Source organism: Mercurialis annua, linkage group LG4 (genome assembly GCF_937616625.2).
Source record: "Mercurialis annua linkage group LG4, ddMerAnnu1.2, whole genome shotgun sequence".
NCBI classification, from domain to species: domain Eukaryota; kingdom Viridiplantae; phylum Streptophyta; class Magnoliopsida; order Malpighiales; family Euphorbiaceae; genus Mercurialis; species Mercurialis annua.
The window spans coordinates 26,926,217-26,946,180 of NC_065573.1; the positions used below are offsets into that span (position 1 = coordinate 26,926,217).

Sequence of the window (19,964 nt, forward strand, 5' to 3'; positions counted from 1 at the left end):
CCCTCAATCATCTATTTTTTTTCAATTACATGAGGTGTTTTGGTATCAACTACTATGAGACGACACTTTTAAACCTTTCACATTTCAACTAATTTTCACTGGAGCCGGATAGGTCTCTTGCGGAAAGAAAAACTCTGGCTCCACTTCTTTTTGTCATTTTTGAAAGTTGAGAGAAGAATGCGATAAAAACGATCAGAATATGCTAAAACATCTACAAATAGAACAAAAAACATCATACTTGAAATTCGAAATAAACCACTTCTTCTATAATTGATTTTTTAATCAATATATAATTAAATAACTGCAATTCAAATTATTGTTATGCGTTTTCGTAAAACTACCTAGCTAATCAGGATTCGAGGTAAATGATCCTCACATGCTTTTATTCAAAATTAAGGATCATAATTTAATTATAGCTAAGTAAGAGATGGATCATAACAACAAAAATAATGGTACGTAAGAGTGAATATAATTTGATGTATGAGAAATGAAAGAAGAATTAAAAATGGGAGAGTCATTAATTGTGTTGAGCAAGCAACTCCGGCCACGCGTCGCAATCCACTTCCAGCGTCCATAGACTCTCCTCAAGCTTTTCGAGAGGCTGATGAAGATCGATGCACGACTGTGGAGTTTGAGGCAGGCAAAACTCGAAGGCTGACGAGGAGTCATGGAGGAGAGAAATGGAAAAGGAATCCTCGAAAACGCAGTCGTCTTGTGATTTGGAGAAGATCAAACTTTCTTTAAGCCAGGGGAAATCGAATACGCCGAAATACTTATGATTATCTGACGATGATGAAGAAGATGATGATTCAGCGGCATCCTGATGTTGCTTTTTACCAGATGAGTCGTCGTGATCATCTTCTTCTCCTAATTCTCTTCCCCGCTTACAATTATTGTTCTTCTCCATTTGGATGGTTGTTAATGGCGATTTGTGTGTGTAGTAAAGAAGAATGTGAGATTGAGGAGAGTAAGAGAAATGAAATGAAATGGGGATTTTGGAGGTAAATGAGGCGTTTCAACCACATACATTAGTGTTTCTTTTTTCTGCGACGTTGGAGTTTGTTTCCTATTTTTCCGTTGAGTTCATCCTTCCTTTTCATTTTCCTCTATTTTTACTTTCCTCTCTCTCATCTCTTTTTCTTAATTGGCATTACAGAGTATCTTTCCAAGAAATAATAAAAAATGGAGAGCTCCATTTGGTAGGGTATAAATGAGTTGGTCTACTTGTGAGTTATTTGATACTTGTTCGAAAAGTTGAACGGAGCTCGAGCTACGCCAATTTCAAATCGAACTGAATTTGAATACCAATTAAAAAGAGACTCCTAAGGCCCTTTTAACCTGAACAACAAGCAATGTTATTTATTGAACCTAAATAGAGTTTAGATGTCTGTTTCAGTTCGAATTTTAACTCACATTTAAAAAATTATGCTCATTCGAGTTTAGTATAATTTGAACTAAATCATCTCGTTCATACTCCTATTAGTTACTATTGTTTAATAATATAGGCCAGTTTCTACCAAAAATCCCTAGCTGTTTTGGCAGAACTAACATTAGGTCATAAAAAAGAAAACTATAAATAGTACACAATAATAGGCAAGTAAAATACAGTGTTTTCATGACTAAATAAACGATAAATGATGACAAAAAGAGAAGTAACAACAGCAATATCCTGAAGCTTCCTACATTAATTCCTCCTATACAAGCCAAAAGTCTATCTTACATATTTGCACAAACAAATAAAGAGGCTCATTTACAGCTCATTAGTACAGAGTTTATGACATGCATAAGAAGACGTATACTGGCCGCTTCTGCAGCGGACGTAGCAGGTAGATTTCTTTGATGGCTCAATATCTGATACACCTGATCAAATATCGGTCTCACGTGCACTGCGATCATTGGATCTGCCGGGTTTATAGCAACAGCCACGTCCGTCATCCATGCCAGCTTCTTAGATGTTTCCTTACTGATATCGCAAGCTAACTGCTGGAGAAGCGCTAGCACCACGCCTTGACTTAATGCTAGTGGCACCGTCGACAAAATCCCTTGTAGATCAACCTAGTCACAGAAAACAGTGAATTAGTCAACTTTGAGGCCAACAAATTTAACTTGATCCTCCATTATTTCATATTGATACATAACTTGGTACAATTTTAGCCTCCTAGTGGAACTGGTCAACTGATCTCTAGTTATAATTAGTAATAAATCGTTTGGTTCAAACAGACAAATGAGGATAGATATGGTCATACGAGCACAGATGAAAGGGCAAGGAAATAGCTCAACACTAGCAAGAGAACAAGGGACGTGTTTGAACAAAGTTAGATAGATGCGACTTGGTTTTATTCATCTGTCTAGCTTCCGCAGTAATTTATTTAGAACACATTAGACGCACATGTCAGTGTGGATATGTGGCTTTTAATTCAAAACGAAAAGGTTAACACTTCCCAGGAAGCAGCAATTTCATAAGAAATGACGCGCGGGAATAATTTTTTCACTTCAGCGGACTCCAGAATGGTGTAAATATTTCTTAAATTGTACATATTATCCACAAGTAATGGCAAATTTTACCTGACCACATAACCAGGAAACTATTGAGACATCACTTCTCTGCAGGGCTGCTGTGAATGCTTCCTCAAATTTGCGTTCGGATATCATTCTAGATAACTCTTTTGTTGGATCTAAAGGTGCCTCAGCCTGCCAATAACACAGCTGTACATGTTAGAAGCAATAAAAAAAATTCATTAAGTTGGGAAGCAAGAAAATTATCGCTGTTTGCAGGAATATAGCTACTCTTTACATCCTTAACATTTGATGATAAACAAAAGTGACATTATACCTCGTGTAAATTAGCTAATGGTCCATTACTTAAAGAGGGATTTCCCACTTTGGAGTTTGAACCAGCAGCTGCAAGAGCTAAGAGCTTGCGTTGTCCCTCAGCTAATTCTCCACTTAGGGTCTGAGCAACTGATGTTGCTGAATTTATAGCATCCTGCACTTGTCAAAAAATGGCAAGTTAAATTCAATAAGATAGATTGAAAAGGCAACATCGCAAAGCAACCTGCCGGGCTCATTTACAAAATACAGAAAATGTTCCAGAACTACAGAAAATATGAAAGCTACTTGGGTTGCATTGTTTGAAGACCATAAGACAATCTCATGGGAAACAAAGAATGTATTATTCATTGCAGTCTTAAGTCCGCAAAGGCAAAGAAAAAGTATATAAAGCAGCTTGTATAGAGTCAAGTTAAAGAGAATAGGCTAGAGCAAATAAAAAAGATAACAAAAATATACTCAACTGCTACCAACAGTAGGTATCATAATTTCACTTACCCTCAGAGCAATGGCCAAGTGAGAATTTGCTGAGTCAAACTGCTGCTGAGTGGAATTTAGATGATTAATGAGCCCCTTTTGGAATGTGGCATCAATTTGTTCAAACATAGACTTGCATGACATTTCGAATGCAGGAATAATTGCAGCTTCAAGGGTAGATCTTAGAGCATCCTGCATATAAATAACATAGGTTATTAGTGACAGATGTGCTAGTCTTATGCTTCTTAAAGAAAGCTTTTCGATGCAAGTAAAGAACAAAACCACAGTTCAGCAAGGGAAAACAAAATATCCATTTGTCTATACAACTTCCAAATCTAAACAAAAAAGTAATATAGACGAGTCGCAAAGAGTTCAGCTGAAATTTCAACAAGTAAAATAGCCGTTAAAGCCAATTAATTTCAGCATCTTTTTTAGAGAGCTCATAGACAACTCAAATAACCTGAAGAGCTTGCTTCCCAGAAGTTTGGAATTGTGACTGAATTTGCCTGGCCACTGTGCCTTCAAGTTTTGAGCTGACAGACTTTTCTAGTTGATTAACTGCCTTCTCCCCCACCCCTTTCTGCAATATAAACATAAAAAAGTCTCCATTATTCAAAGCGCGAGAAAAGGGAAATGTTGCAATATGGCATGGGACTTGAAACGGTTAAGTCTCATATCTTAAGCATGAAATGGATCAAGTCCTCAATGCAAACAACACAGCCATTGGTTGGAAACTTAAACAGCACTAAACATGCTGGACCCATCACTGATTATGACTAATGAAAATGTTAATAAATGGAGCATAGTTATCACCACAACCCAAAATATGAAGCATTTTGATTCATAAGGTAATTAAAAACAAACAAGGTCATAGATGTTGACAGATGAAAAAAATTAACAATAAACCTGGAATGACTCTGTAATAGCAGATGATATGCTTTTCTCGAGGATGGGAGTTACTGCACGAGCTACAGCAGGTCCAACTGCAGCTATCTCCTTCTTTAAAATTTTCTCTAAAGTGCTTGGCAAATCCTTGTTTAGAAAGTTTGTAATCAAATTTGTTAACTGCTGCATACGATCTCGCTCTAATTTCTCATGCTTAGCATTTTCTTCTTGAAAACGGGCCCATAGAGCATCAGTGTTAGCTTTAACAACTTTCTCGACACTACGACCTAAGGATGCTTCCAACCTTTTACCTTCTTTAGAAACTGGAACAGAGATCATCATGTTCATCTGCTTTTGCATCTCTTTCTGCATGTTAAATAACTAGAGAACAAGAAGAAATAGTTAGTCATTTTCAGGTTAACATGCGACAATGAATGTACAAGTCAAGCTAGTTTACACATGCAAAAGATAATCATGACATATTCAAGCAAATTTGGGCTTAATTGACTGGATTTGTCTGTTTAGTTATTTTTGCATGGCTAAGCAATATTCTCAAGTCCAACACATACTGAAATTAACGCAAAGCAAAAGTTTTAAAAGAAAAAAGAAATTGATGTACCAGACAAGTTACAAGTTGGATCATGACAATAAAAAGATGTTTGATAATGCTTATTAGAACTATTAAAAAGTATCCGCATGGTTGCATTTAGGATAATTCAAAATTAAAATATTAATCACCTGATCAAGTGTATCTTGCATAGCTGATAATTGAGATAAAGCAGCATCAGACTGAGCACCAGAGCTGCTACTCGGTTCATTGGACGAATCTGTTGAGTCGAAAGGACTTTGAGAAGGGGAAGATAGACCAGACAGTTGCGAACCTTTCCCCTTCTGTTTTTTTCCTTTTGTAGATGGGACCGCTGACTGTGAGACTACCATGGGAGTTTCTGATTCACCAACTGTTGCATGCATGTCTCTTGTCATATCTTGTTCTTCATATCCACCAGCATTAAGAGGCCTATCTGGTGCTTCAGCGACACTACTACATTCAGGAGACTTCCGAGTTCCTCCAACATTATAATCTTCTACACAACTATCTCTAGTCATCTGGATACTGAGATCTGAGGCCTGAGAGTAGAAGGATTTTTCCTTTTTCTCAGGCACAGTGATATGGGATTCTCTAGGCAAGTCAAAGTTGTTACTTTGATTGTTTCCTGCCTCTCCAACAACCTTAACCTCTACTTCACCATCTTCCATATCATTGTTGACAACCACATCCTGAGCCTTTGCCTCCCCTGCATTCATGCCCTGATTAATCTGATGATTCTCAGAGGATGAGGGAGACCTGGACAGTATCTCTGAAGGGGTTATAAGATGTGTCGGATGTTTAAACATCACATGAGGTTCAGGAACCACTGAGATGTCAGTTTGTGCTATGTTTTTCTCACTGTTCCCCAAGGCCTCAATCGAGGAAGTGGCAACAGCTATGTTTTTTTCTTCTATAGTGTCCTTTCTGTGTTCTACCAAATAATCTGGAACAGGCTGGTCAGCACCATGATCATTGAGTTGCATATTAGGCTCCATGCTATTTGGTGAACCTTGAAAACCTGATAACTTTCGAGATAACTGAGGACTCAAAAGAAGTGGAGGAGACACATTTTTTATAGATTCACTACCATGTACAGTAACCTTCAATTCTACAACGGAAGTTGCACTATCTGGTAATGTAGTAACCTCATAAGAACCCAATCTTTCAGGACGGCTTGTTGTGAGAGCAAAAGCATTTTCAGAACTGCTTGAAACCATAGATGGTGTCTTTGCCTCTTTACCTATGGGCCCCTCAGTTGTTCTATTTCCATTAGATGATTCCAGGGTAGTCAAATTGTCAGAAGTAGAAGCATCAAGAGCACGAGAAACATTGGTTTCTGTTTTCTCCAACTCCATGTTCTCCAAAGGTGGTGGTAGGCACTGTGACAAATCCAGTGCATACTGCTGAATAGCTTGAGTTTGAACACAATAAACCTGAACAATATGTTCTCCGCTTGGTAAAGTATCACTAGTTCCAGTAAGACTCAAAATAGGCATTGTAACTGTAAATCCAGCTATGTAATCCATGCGTGTTGCAGCTGGATAAGGTCCATATTCTATGTGTATTGCATAGATAGCGTTCTTCTTGGCATTTGCTAGCAAAAATAAACCAGCACGGGGCAGTGCTACAACTTGATTGAAGAATGCACCCTCAACACTAGATTCAGCAGAGCTCTTTAAGGTCAAAGTCTGACTACATTGCCATAATTCAGCATCACTAGGCAACAGCCAGCCTTCCTCGCTTGTGGAGACCCATATCTTCACTTCCTGATTTAATGAGCCCTATGAATAAGACAAATTTCACCGAGGTTTAGTCTGAAGTGCAAGATGAAATGTACTTAATGAAAGCTCTGATTAACGTCCAAATGCAAGCAGTATGGTCAGGAGAGGAGACCATGTTATCATACTATTTCAATAATTCAAAGGAAAAAAGATTGAAGACTTGCACATAGAACTAATCTGTGTGCTCACTGAAGGGGAAAAAGAATAGGATTTACCCCAGTTATAAGAACGATATGATTAGGGCGTTCAGGTGCAGTCAAGAATGCCACACAATTCACCGGGTTACCATCATGTGGTCTTAAAATTGCAAGTGGTGCTGCCTTACGATCTTCCCAAATCTTGACCTGAAGAGGATAATGGGTGATCGTGAATATCAGACAAAAAAAGGGAAAAATAAATAGACTATGTAATGAGCACACAACAAACTCATGCCTGCCAAATAATAAATGTGAGTTATGCACACAATTGCAACAAAATTCCAATTTCTATTACTTTTGTTGTATTTGCATTTGATGGGAAGGAGGGGGAATCTGGGATTGAAAACTATAAAATCCTTAACTATAACATAAGGATAAACTGGAACATTACCAAGCAAACAAGGTAAAGAAAAAGAAATAAAAAAAGGAAGAAAAACCAAACAAACCGTGCCATCTGCTGAGGCTGAAGCCAAACGCGTGGTCATCCATTGACACATAGATAACTCGGTTACTTCACCATCATGCTTACCAACAAGTTGGACGCCATCAATCAGCTTATCAATAGGACAATTAAGAGGCTTCTCCGCAGAAAACACTTCACCTTTTCCAACTTTAATGGTATCTATTTTTAAGATATGTTTTCCAATTGCAACCATCAAAATTTCCTGTAATGCGATAAAGAAGTGGAATATTAACAACAGGTGCTTTAACCAAGAAATCAGTGAAGAGAAGAAAATAAAAAAGTGCTAAGAAATATTGTTACGATAACATTATCATTACTTGTTTGTGAGGATGCCAACACACTCGTGGATGGACCGACTCTTCGTTTGATATAACCTGAAGAGCAAGAACAACCCTTTCAAAGATTTGAGGTTTTTCTTCTTCATCTGGCCCCTCATTGATCTTCCGTACGAAGACACGCCCATCAATACACGTACTACAGATAATTAAAGTTAGCATATTTTACTTATTTTATGTGCTTATGTGTTGCAATCCAGAAAGGTTACCTGGCAAGAAGGTGAACATCCTCAGCAAAGAATGCCATATCTGCTACTTTCTACAAATAGAAAAGAAAATTGAAAAGGGTACATGTAAATGACTAAAAAAGTGACATAGAAGGTTTGAGTACGCCTTATAATATTAGTGAGACGAGAAGAGAAAAACATTTTTAGGGGAAGCATGGTTATAGAAGTAAAGTGTAGTTATTGAAGAGGTAACCAACAAACTTTCAGAAAATAAAGATAATATGTTCCATGCAAGATTAAAAGCAAATATAGCTTAAAGAAACAACCTATCAGTTATTTTTATAAAAAGTACTCAATGATGACAACCTCTGCAAGTCTTTCCAACAGCTATGTACATCATCCATAAGTTGAACTATAATGCCAACTAAAATCCTATCTATGCACACAGAATTAATCTATCTAGAGTTGAAAGGTACCTGATCGACTAGAATTGCATGTTAAATTGAATCTAAAAGCAAAAAAATACATTAATGCATTAAAAAGATTGTGTAGCTCTGTAGACTGAGCATATGTGGCATTAGCTTTAGCTATTATGTGAGAACTTAAAAATATCATTTCCAATGAGTTAAACTGAATGCCGGACCCAAATTGTTTTTTGAGGCAGCTAGCACGCCAAGATTAGGACTATCTTTGCAATTATGAGTTAAAAGGTGATCGAAATGAATTGAAAAATCATTAACAGCATTAGAAAATGATAAATATAAATATAAAGTGGCGGATGAAAGAAAGAGAGAGGAACAAACTTGGTTATGGCCACGGAGCAAGGATCGCAAAGCAGTATTAATATTAAGGATGCGGATAGCACCAGGCTTGAGACCATAGCAAATGTAACTACGATTGACAGCAATCTGACGGCCGAGAAGAAGACCAGGGTCAGAGACATACTTGGTGATGGGAGTCACTTCGAGCTGGGGTTGGACCTCGCCTTGCAATTGAACATCAATATCATAAACAAGATGGTTGCCAATCAAATGACGACCCTTGGGGAGCTTGGTGCTGAGCATCCTGATGGGAGAAGGGATGTAGGAGTGAGTCGGGGAGGCCACACTAACAGGAGGAGCAGACGGGACCGGAGAAGCTGGACCTCCGTTAGGTTGTTGGTGGTACTGCTGATTTTGATTGGTGAGCATATCCATTATAACACCGCTGCTACCGGAACCCGGAATAGGATTAGGATTAGGATTGGGGAGTTGTTGCTGAGGAGGTCTAATGTTATTATGGAGCTGTTGGTGCTGATGAAGATTAGGGAGGAACTGATGAGGATGGGGATGGAATTGCTGAGGCGGAGGATAAGGGGAGAGATAGTGAGGAGGCGGCGGAGGATGGTAAGGATGGTGGTGATAAGGACCGGAGGGTGGCGGATAAGAGGAAGACGGCGTTAAATAAGGCGGAGAAGATGAAGAAGGGAGTGTAGACGGCAGTGGGAAGGAGGGTGAAGTAGCGAGAGGGTGGGCGGCGGTGGGACTCATAGGAGGAGGTTGAAGTTGGGAAGGTGGTGCTGATGGTTGAATTAAATTATTCATAACATTAGGGCTTGACGACGGCGGCGGTGGTTTGAAGAGTTTATTCATATCAAAACCCCCGCTTCCGCCTCCTTGGTTACTACCGCCACCAGCAGCTGACGATGCCATTCGATTCTGTTAACTGGCACCACCACCACGACTGATCTAATATCAGTCCTTTTATTGTAATTGAGAGATTGGGTATAGAGAGAAGCGAAGTGGATCCGATTGGGTTTCCCAGATCAGAAAATCGAAATGGATTTGATTATTGTATTCTAGAAATGAACGAATCGATCTTGCTCACTTTAATATTATTATTATTTTCCATGTATGTCTGTGTCTGCGAAGAGTGAAAAAGATTATAGAATTATGGTTCTCGTAAATTCATTTGACACTTAGCCAGTCGCCGTAGGTCCAAAATAGTATAATTAGGCCAAATGTACAATTTTATATTAATATTTTTCTTATTTAAACGATATCAATTTTAATAAAAAATTAAAATAGATCCTTTTTAATTTCTTTTTATGAATGATTATTTTTAATTTTATGGATATAGACCGTATATGAAAAATACACGAGTATATAATATAATTTAAACATGATACATTATTTTAATTTGGAAAATATATATTGAAAATATAAATTGAATACCAACGATTGAAATGGTCTAAGCATGTCAACTTCCGGCTGCCACCTAAGTATTTTTGGCCGGAAATACCAAAATAAAAAAAATGAAAGTTTAATGATCAACAAGAAAAAAAATAGTTTAATAACTTAAATAAAAAAAACTGGAAAGTTTATTGATTGATACCCCTAAAAAATGATTTTCATAAAGTTTCGCGGTCTTTATTTTTTTAATTTTACAAAAAAAAAGTTAATATTTCACGAAGCTATTTGATGAGAACTTTTTAAATTTTAATTTCAGCTAGTTCTCCAATATTTTACAAAATTAAAAAAAAAATAAGAAAAAGAGCCCAAAAATTCAAATTTTACATGATTTCACAAAATTTCATAAAAGTCTCCAAATGTTGACTTTATTTTCAAATTTCAGCTGATTTTATAAAGTTTCAGCAAGTTTTATTCCATAAAACCCCACTTCTTTCTGAAAAACACAAATCAAAAATCATAGTTTTAAGGAGGTAGTTTGGTCTTCTGACCGGAAAACCTCCTCCTCCATCATTTAAAATTTACTCTTTTTTTAATAAATCCTATCTAATTTTTATTCAGTAAAATTTCTTTTCTTCAAATAGTGATTTGGTGGCTGAAAGACCCTTTGGGTTATAAGGTAAACCGGTTTTTGATTTGTAAATCGGAAATTTAAATTCTTTAAAGCGGAAAAGAAAATTTAAAGACACAAGAGATTTAGAGTGGTTCGGATCAACTCACGATCCTACTCCACTACTCAATCTAAGATTGAGATTTTAGAATCCACTAAATGGGATTGTGCTTTATAGATAAGCACCAACTTTACAAAGAGATTTCTTAGAGATAATCTCAAACTCACAATTGATTTTTTAAGGATAATCAAGAACCTACAAGGGTTGAGTTTTTCCAAAGCTAAACTCTAACTCACAATGATTAGGAGTTTCCAAGATTACTCCAAAACTACAACAAAACTAAGTGATTTAAAAATGTATGTTTGTTGTTTCAAGGTGTGTAAATCATTAACCTTGAAACATTGCAAATGGGTTTATATTTATACCCAAAGCAATCTCCAAACAAAGCACTAACAAACAAGGCGAGATATTTGAATGAGACAAAAACCTTCAACGGCTAGAGCCACGTGTCAATGCTTCATTGGGTCTTCAAAAATGTATCCGTTGGATCTTCAACGGTCTCATTTATCGCGCCCGAGATGTGTTCGTCGCGCCCGTGATTCGTTCCAACGGTCGACTAGGGTTTTGTCAGCTCGAATATCGCCCCCGTGATACTTGCGTCGCCCCCGTGATATATATCGCCCCCGAGATGGAAATCCATCACGGGCGAGATATGCTACTGGACAGCTTTCTACTCAAAAACACGATTTTTGCTAGAGAGCTCCGAATTGACTTCCGATTGTTCCTATGAGTTCCTATACACTAATAAACATGATTAGATCACTCATAGTTGATTGTCAAAGTCAAAACAAAAGGAGTTTGAAAGGACAAAGGTCCAACAGTAGCCATAAAACAACCTTTTAGCTTTAAATAACGAATTTCTTCAAAAATCTATTTGTGAAGTTTTTTTCTTCTTTTTTTGAGTCGGTTTGATGGATATTTACTCCGATCAGGAAAGTTGAAAGCTCTTTTGATCAGATCCAGACATTCAATTTAGAAAAATTGAGTTTTTAAAGATATATGTGATTTTTTTCATGTCATTTCATAAATATTGTGCTTGTTTTTTATTATATCTAACTCTTGAATTCACGTTGAAGATGAAATTTGGAAAGTTCAAAGTATCAAGAATAAAGCAATTTTAAAATCGTATTTTTAATATTCAAACCATAAAAATATTGAATGACCTATTGATGATTAGATAAGTGTAAACTCTAATCAATGAATGTCTTGCAGTTCTCGTCATCTTTTGACTTTTATAGAATAGTTCACTCTAATCTATTGAGTAGCCGTTCATTTATATTCGTTTATCAATTTAGTGGAAAGTTTAACATGTGAAAAAGATTTTATATATTTTTTAAAAATGAGTCACAATATCAAATTTCAACTGAATCGCAATTTCAGATTTCAGCTAGTTATATTAAATTTTACGAAAATTTAATTTTTTTTATTGAAGGCGTCATACTTGCATATTTCAACTGATTAAAAAATTATTTTTTTATTGAAAATTTCAATTAGTTTCACAAATTTATTCTTGTTAAGAAAAAACAATTCAGATTGAAGTTAGTCTTATAATGTAGGTCAAACCCTTAAAAAATACCAAACTTTTGTGATTTTTGTCAGTTATGACCAACCTTTCAAAATTTGCAAATATAACCCGTTTTTATATAGTATGTTTCTTTTTATAGCCATTTTTGAACCGATTTGTTTTTTTTATTGTGATTAACACAAAATGCAAAAATTTGATATTTTGATGTGATTAAATCTTTTTTAATCTTATATACATGGTTATCATGTTGGCAAAAAAATTGGTTTGATTCTAATTTGTCTATAAAAGGAACATAATTTGGCAAAATGAGTTATATTTGCAAATTTTAAAAGGTTTGTTTATAACTGACAAAAATCACAAAAGTTAGGTATATGTTTTGAGAATTTGGCCTATAATGTATCATAAAATTTGAGCTAGAAATTTTAATTTTTTAAAAGGGAGAATATAAATACAAGAAAGAAGTGCGAATTGAAATCCGATTAGAAAAAAGAGAAATGGATATAATGAAGAAACACATGGAGAAAAAATAAACTATAATTAAAAGGAATATATAAATCAAATGAAAAATGATAAAAATAAAAAATATAAAAATGAAAAAGGTTATCCAATGAGTAAAAACTATAAATCAAATTATTAGGGTTTTATTTTTGTAATTATTATTTTGGCACACCATCAAAATTTTACCTTTATATTTTGTATATATACATTTTTAAAGTAGACCATTGTTTATATCATTACTTTATTTAAAAAAGAAAAGAGAAAAACTGACAGCCACGCGCTTTCCTTCAATGCAGCACATCAGGATCTACAAAATTTTAATTAAATAATTTAAGCAATTAGTAAATACTAGTAATATTTTTCCACATCTTCTATTGTTTATTGTCACCATGAGGGGCAGACAATCATCGCCACTCCAAGCTGTAATATTAAATATTAAAGTAATAATAATAGAGCTGCCTCTGCTGCTCCTCTTCCTCCGTCACCAATTACTAAACATTATAACATAATGGATTAGGTCAGGTGGCTGTGATAATTCAGCACACCACTCATTCACAATATTGAAAGGGAAAATTAATAAATAAAAATTGAAACATCAGATGCTAAACACAACCCACTTTTTGGCATTTCACAATTCACAATTCACAATTCAACCAGCAGCACCAAAAACAAATAGAAACTACAAAAGCAACTGACCAATTTACAATCAAATACCACAATCACGATTTTACATGTATGTATCCCATGCTTTATATCCGAATATATTCAAGACTAGTCACAATTTCCAGACCCACAAGACAAACAAATATAAAATCCACATATCAAGTATAACAAATGAGAATGCATTCAACTGCAGCACCCTCCTGCTTGAGAAGATGACCCGTCTCTGCCTCCCGATGGCCCTGGGATACCGCCGTATCCTACTTTTATTCCATAAGACTGCACGCAACAAAAATATAATAATATCAGCCACACCACCATCTTCGATTCTCATCCAACTATTAAGACACAAAATAATTATACAAAATAATTATATTCATTAAAGCTAGCTGATGTACTCACAACTTTTCACAAGAATACCAGCTAGATAGCTAATTATAGGTCGAAAATAAGTGAACTCGTGACAATACAGTTACCAGACAACATGAAGATTAATCACTAGACCTAATTAATTGAACATCTTCTGGTAGGCAACCAAACTAAACTCAAACAAACAAGAAAATCAAACAACCCTCAACACATTCTATCTTCTTAAAATCTTCAAGCCTTTCTATTCATCAATAATCATTTTGGTAGTCTCCAATCTGTGAATCACTATGCACATATGTTCATTCTGTTCTTTCTCTTACGATATACAGTTCTTCAGAACTTGCCAATTTTTCTACATTTTCTATTAATATTTCTCATGTAACCAAAAAGTTTACTGTGTCAAGAAATTAAGAATGGAGTTTGCAGGGATTTGAACATATAAGAGATCAACTACTTTATAAAAAATTTAAGTAGTTGATCATTTATTTATGTGAATCACTTTCTACCATGAAAATGTCCTGTGGAAATTATCAAAATATTGGCAAAATTTGAAACCAAGGAACCAACTACCAAAACCTTCTACTTCACTAAACTGGAACAAGCAATTTTTGACTAGCGTCGTCTTAGTGGGAAGAATTTTCAAACCAAACACTTTGGCTGTAAAAGGAACTTAGATAACTCTAACAAAGCCTATAAACACCCTCAGCAGTAACAAAAGTCGCCCAAATTTTTTCAAGAGAAGAACATATTGAATCCAAAACTGAAATAACTTTCTTTATGTGCTACTATGTAAATAAGATCTAAAACTGGAACCCCATAAATAAAATTTTGGATTACCGCCGTGCCAATTTTGATAGTGATACTTAGTAGCTATTAACTAACCTTCAACAAAAAAAATCAAAATTTTCCAAGAATTCACATGACATATATGATAATACGATAAAGATAACTGACCTCGTTTGATACATCAAAAACTCCATCCTGAATCTTCTTATATATTGTTGCAGCTGTTTTTATAAATGCCTGCATAGAGATTCTTTCCATTTATAACAGCTAAGAGCATCTCCACTCTAGTGCTAAAATACCTCACAATGCTATAATTTAGCATTTAGTATAAAAAGCACATCTCCATTGCACTTCTATTTCATGTGCTAAATTTAGCATATGCTAAACTTTGTGCCAAATTTGTTAGAAAGTTTAGCATATGCTAAATTTTATTATATCTAAATTATTTACAGATTTGCCATCAATAATGATAATCACTTATAAAACTATAAATTTAGCATTTAGTTTAGCATTTTGCAATGGAGCAAATTTTAATAATATGTGCTATATGTAGCATTTTATCTTATTTTATGCTAAAAATAGCATAAAAAATACAACATGCAATGGAGATGCTCTAATAAAAGAAAAATATGAGAAGTTTCCACTTTAAGTAGTATGTTATGTCACCTCCTCAACATTCTGAGCAGTTTTTGCTGAGGCCTCCATAAAAATTAATCCATGCTCCTTGGCAAACTGCTCCCCCTCCTCTGTGCTGACAGCCCTTCTATGAGCAAGATCACACTTATTACCAATGAGCATAATTGTCATGTTTGCATTGGCATGCTGTCTGGCATCCTCCAACCAGCTGGCTAAGTGATTGAATGTTTCCCTCCTGCAAAGTCAGTAACCAAACATCAATACTAAGTCAGAATAACAAAATAAGAAGTTTTCAAGAAATAAAAGCAAAAGTATAATTAATAAAACAATATGAAAAGGCCGTCTTTATTTCACGAAAGTATCTTCAAATTAATCAATAGCAGTAATCAGTTTAGACTGCCTAAACAACAAAAACCTATGATAGATGGCGGGTGTTGCTTACACTAACTTGAAGAGAAAATGACAAGAACCAATAAAGATTTCAGTTTCAGATGATCCAAGGGGCCAAAAGCACCACATTTTAATAGTTTTCCACAGAACGAAGGTCTTAACTTAATTTAAATCATCGAGTAACAAGCACTTTTACATCCCGGGCAAGGAGTAGATAAATAAATTAAACTGAAAACAAACAAGTGAATATGCAAGTAATATAATAAGTTCTAGCACATCAACAGCAGATCATAACAACAATTTACCTAGTAATATCATAGACAAGCAAAGCACCAGCAGCACCTCTATAGTAGGACCTGGTAATGGATCTGAAGGACTCTTGACCAGCCTATAATACAACAAACAACGTAAACATATAAGCAAATAAAAACACAACTAATTAAGTGAATACAAGCAGCGAAAATCTTTGTAATAAGAATTGACAATTCTGACCGTGTCCCAAATTTGGAGCTTGATGGGCTTGTTATCGATGGTGATCATACGAGCCCCAAATTCGACACCTATGGTAAGGTCGTGCACCGGTTGAAACCTTTTATCAGTGAATTGTAGCAGCAGACACGATTTCCCCACTCCTGCACACAAAAATTATTCAAAAACATTAATAATGTTACAAAACCCATCGGGATCAACTAATAAAAGAAGGAAAAAGATGAAGAGATTATTACCAGTGTCGCCGATGATGATGTACTTGAAAAGATACGCGTATGACATTTTTCTAAAAATTAGTTAGTGTTACAGTTACAATACTTGCGTGTTATAACGAAGAGATTGTGAGATAGGTATCAAATTTTGCAGGAAAAACAATTCTATGGACAGAATTGGTGAGTATGTGCAGAGATGGAAGAAGAGAACAATCAATCAAAGTATAACAGAATAAGAGAATTAATAGAATTGAAAAAACTGAAATTCAGAATTGGAAAACTAGAGATCAGAGAGGTGTTTGATCCAGCGAAGCCAAGTAAATAAGAAACGTTTCTCTATCACTTTGCTGTCATTCGCCGATTTCTTTTCTTTTGCTAATATCGCCTAATTGTTCACCCACAGTCCTTGACTTTTCTTCTTTTTACCTTTACAGTCCTTTTATTTTAGTTTATAACTAAAAGATCCCTGACTCTTTAATGGGTATAACCCAAAAGTTCTAATCATATATACCGTCGTTTTTTAGCTACCAAACTTTTTTTTTTCAGCGGACGATTTTCCGAACAAAAATATTTAGGTGGAAGTTTTCACCTAAAAACTTATCATTTATGCATAATTTGATTTAAAATTTTCTCTAAAAATAATTTTGTATATGTGACAAGTTTTTAAGATAAAATTAACAAAACTCAATTGTCGTGTGTTAAAATTTGGCTACCATGTATGCACTTTGACAAAAAAAAAACTCATTAAAAAATTAAAATTTAGTAATCAAAATGAAAAGAAACAAAGTTAAATCATCAAAATGAAAAAAAGGATAAGTTCCAGTGCGCTCATATCAATCATCCTATTTAGTATTTACCACATTCTATTTCTTTGTAAAACATTTGATTACAAGGCCACTGATATATCTATACTATTCTATAATTCTGAGCTCCACAAAATCTTTTAACATGATTCTGCCAAGTGTCTTTTTTAAATAATGACACGTGGACTATCAACCCATTAACTCTGCCAAAACAAACGTTGCAAATCTGCAATCAAACGTTGCAACACAGTGTCCTTCCGCCTTCTTCAACAACTTCAGCTTTCAGGCACTTGAACTTCCATCGCCCTCCACACCGTTACAAGACAGTGCAGGCGGCACCACTTAAATGGGATCAGCACTATATATATTCGAAAAAAACAAAGGCAATCGTCTTCATCACCCAGCAAAGCAAAACCTTTTCAATCGTCTTCGTCCCCCAGTAAAGCAAAACGTTTTCCTCCTCCATCTTCCAAATAACTCAGCTGCGCAGGCCGCAATTCGGGAGCCCAACAGTCTTTCGTTCTTTCTACATTTTTATCGATTACACAGGCATTAATCTTTACCCAGGTAATTTTTCGTTATTTGTACATTTTTATCGTTTACACAAGCATTAATCTTTGCCGAATATTGAAAAGCTGTTTATCTGCAAAGTACAATACAGTCACAACAACAAAGACAAACAATCAGCTGGACAATTGAGTGAGTAAAATCAACTATACATCTATCCTTTCAAACATATCAACGTCTGTTGCTGCAGAATTTAAGAAGCTGCAGTTATTCCCGCTTGAATAGATATATTCAGGTCAGATTACTTAATATTGAATCTCCAACACTTTGAATGTTTCATGTTTTGCACATAAGGTGTTTGATTAAATGAGGTTGAGAGGAATATCTTTTCCGACTCTTTCAATTCCAACCTCGCAAATATTTTTTATAGCATATGGATCGAAGATAAAAAAATCACTATTAGTGTTGTATTTGGTCCTTGAAGACATTCAAACCTCTATTCATATCTAAAGATCATTTTTTAACCATAGAGAAATTTTATTATTTGCTTAATAATAATTCCTGGCTTGGAAGTTCTGAAAGCATTATTTACAATTGTTTAAATTTGTTTACCAATGTGGTGTTTGCCAAAAGAGTATGTTGATATTGTAAATATGCATTTCCGGCTATAATGAATTAGACTTCGGTTTGTGTTGTATAAGAATTATTGAATTACAGTTGTTTAAATTTATTTAAAGACTAATTTTGTTTATGCTTGTATTCATTTCCTTCGAAGCTTTTTTATTTCCATATAACATAAAGCAACAACATTCATGTGCAATCAGTTGTTATTCTGATTTTAGAATTATGAAATTTATTTTCTGCTGATACATACTTAAGCTAGAAAATATTAATGTTCATAATCCACCATATATGTCCAGCAATTGACCAGGATTCTGTGTATTTTATCTTGTAATGCATTTAGTTACATTTGTCAAAGCATTATAATTTTGTTAAATCATAATCGTTGTTATGGACAAGCAGGTGACAAATATATTAGGTTTACATTCATTTTGAATTGAAAGGATAGACGTATAGTTGAGTGACCCTTTGGCAAAGGACACTACAAATAGTTTATGTTATATGTAGAGACAATAGAAGAAATATAATCTTTTCAAAAATATAACCCGTCTTGATACTGTTTTTTGGTATTCTTACTATCATGAAGTTTGTTACTCTTATATGTGATGTGTACTAGAAAGGTATTGGTTTTTTTTGGGTCTGTGATGATTGCTGCAACTCCAAAGGTATTAGGTGTAATCATCAAACATGCTATGTTATAGGCTTCATCTTATAAACTCATTTCAATTTAGAACCCCTTTTGAAGAGTATTGTGTTTAGTTAGTCTTTGATACATTTGATTTTTTAAAATGGATTTGAATTTGAACAACTATAAAGGAATATAAATCCCTCAAATTATTGATTCTTATAAGAATTTGAGGTATTAAAATCTCTCTCATTCTTTATTTACTGGTTTAATACTTTCTAATCTTGGAAATCAATATCTTGATGTTAATGGATATTTAAATAATAATTTGAATATTACTGGGTGGTTGTATAGTGGAACTTGTAATGGATTTTTAATTATCTTTTTTGAAGCATATTGATATGGATTTTATATAAATTAATAATAGCATGAATAGGTCTTGATTATATAAAACTATATGATGTGTGTGCAACAGAGCTCACTTTCTTCCTCTTATTGTTTCCAGAGTCTCGCCTCATAATGCAAATTGCAAACCTCTGCTCTGTCCATATAGTACTTAGTCCTAATTGTAAATTCATTTCTCCAAAGTTTTTAACTAACTATACAAATAGAACAATGTGATGTTCCTAATTAGCTACATAGCATATTCACTTCATCAATAATAAACAAACATAATATAATTTTCTTATATTAGGAAATTGGAAGAGTATATCAATGTTTGTAAGTCGTGAAGTGAAGAGTTCTGTTATTCTTATTTTTACAATTTAGAAAAGAAAATATTGTTTAAAATTAAATATATACAATAATGATTTAAAGTGTAAAAACTAATACTAAAATGTTAAAAGTTTTATGATTATTAAATTTGAAGAGTTTTAATTTAATAGTAATGTTAATAATTATTGAATATGAATTTTTTATACTAATAACTAATATTCCAAATAATCATTAAGTTGACATCTTATGGTTTTAATTTAATAAAGGTCATAAAAATAAAGTCATTTTCAAAACAACTTAAAAAAATTCATTTAATTTTATGTGTAATTTAATTAAAATCCATCTTATATTAACTATTAATAATTGAATAAAGGTTTCAAGGAAAAATTACTATAATTTTAAATAAACTGATTTTTTTAATAAAAATAAAAATTAAAAAATATTTTTTTTCTTAATTTCACCGCGCAACGCGCGGGCATCGACCTAGTTAATGATAATAAAAAAGAG

At 34.2% G+C, this 19,964-nt stretch overlaps 2 protein-coding genes across 2 annotated transcripts; both read right to left on the bottom strand.

Moving 5' to 3' along the window:
* Positions 1–1,558: 1,558 nt before the first annotated feature.
* On the bottom strand, positions 1,559–9,640 carry LOC126676378 (enhancer of mRNA-decapping protein 4-like). The gene is made up of 12 exons (XM_050370569.2): positions 8,527–9,640; positions 7,766–7,815; positions 7,539–7,695; positions 7,205–7,423; positions 6,777–6,905; positions 4,930–6,561; positions 4,213–4,572; positions 3,767–3,886; positions 3,328–3,498; positions 2,834–2,986; positions 2,566–2,691; positions 1,559–2,055 (listed from the first exon to the last, which is right to left on the bottom strand). The coding sequence occupies exons 1-12, from the start codon at positions 9,412–9,414 to the stop codon at positions 1,747–1,749; spliced, it is 4,314 nt and encodes a 1,437-aa protein (XP_050226526.1). The 5' UTR covers positions 9,415–9,640; the 3' UTR covers positions 1,559–1,746.
* A 3,605-nt stretch (positions 9,641–13,245) lies between these two features.
* On the bottom strand, positions 13,246–16,535 carry LOC126679067 (ras-related protein RABB1c). Its single transcript, XM_050374003.2, has 6 exons — positions 16,212–16,535; positions 15,979–16,118; positions 15,792–15,874; positions 15,127–15,331; positions 14,629–14,697; positions 13,246–13,584 (listed from the first exon to the last, which is right to left on the bottom strand). The coding sequence occupies exons 1-6, from the start codon at positions 16,255–16,257 to the stop codon at positions 13,492–13,494; spliced, it is 636 nt and encodes a 211-aa protein (XP_050229960.1). The 5' UTR covers positions 16,258–16,535; the 3' UTR covers positions 13,246–13,491.
* Positions 16,536–19,964: the final 3,429 nt, after the last annotated feature.

What these genes read in the sequence shown, in the direction of transcription:
- LOC126676378 (XM_050370569.2), bottom strand. Translation starts at nt 9,414, where the DNA reads ATGGCATCGTCAGCTGCTGGTGGCGGTAGTAACCAAGGAGGCGGAAGC. An exon ending in CTGGGAAGCAAGCTCTTCAG is followed by an intron (nt 3,499 to 3,766) that starts GTTATTTGAGTT and finishes ATTTATATGCAG; the next exon opens with GATGCTCTAAGATCTACCCT. An exon ending in ACTTGGCCATTGCTCTGAGG is followed by an intron (nt 2,987 to 3,327) that starts GTAAGTGAAATT and finishes TGACAAGTGCAG; the next exon opens with GATGCTATAAATTCAGCAAC.
- LOC126679067 (XM_050374003.2), bottom strand. Translation starts at nt 16,257, where the DNA reads ATGTCATACGCGTATCTTTTCAAGTACATCATCATCGGCGACACTG. An exon ending in CATCATCATCGGCGACACTG is followed by an intron (nt 16,119 to 16,211) that starts GTAATAATCTCT and finishes TTTTGTGTGCAG; the next exon opens with GAGTGGGGAAATCGTGTCTG. An exon ending in CTTGTCTATGATATTACTAG is followed by an intron (nt 15,332 to 15,791) that starts GTAAATTGTTGT and finishes CTGACTTTGCAG; the next exon opens with GAGGGAAACATTCAATCACT.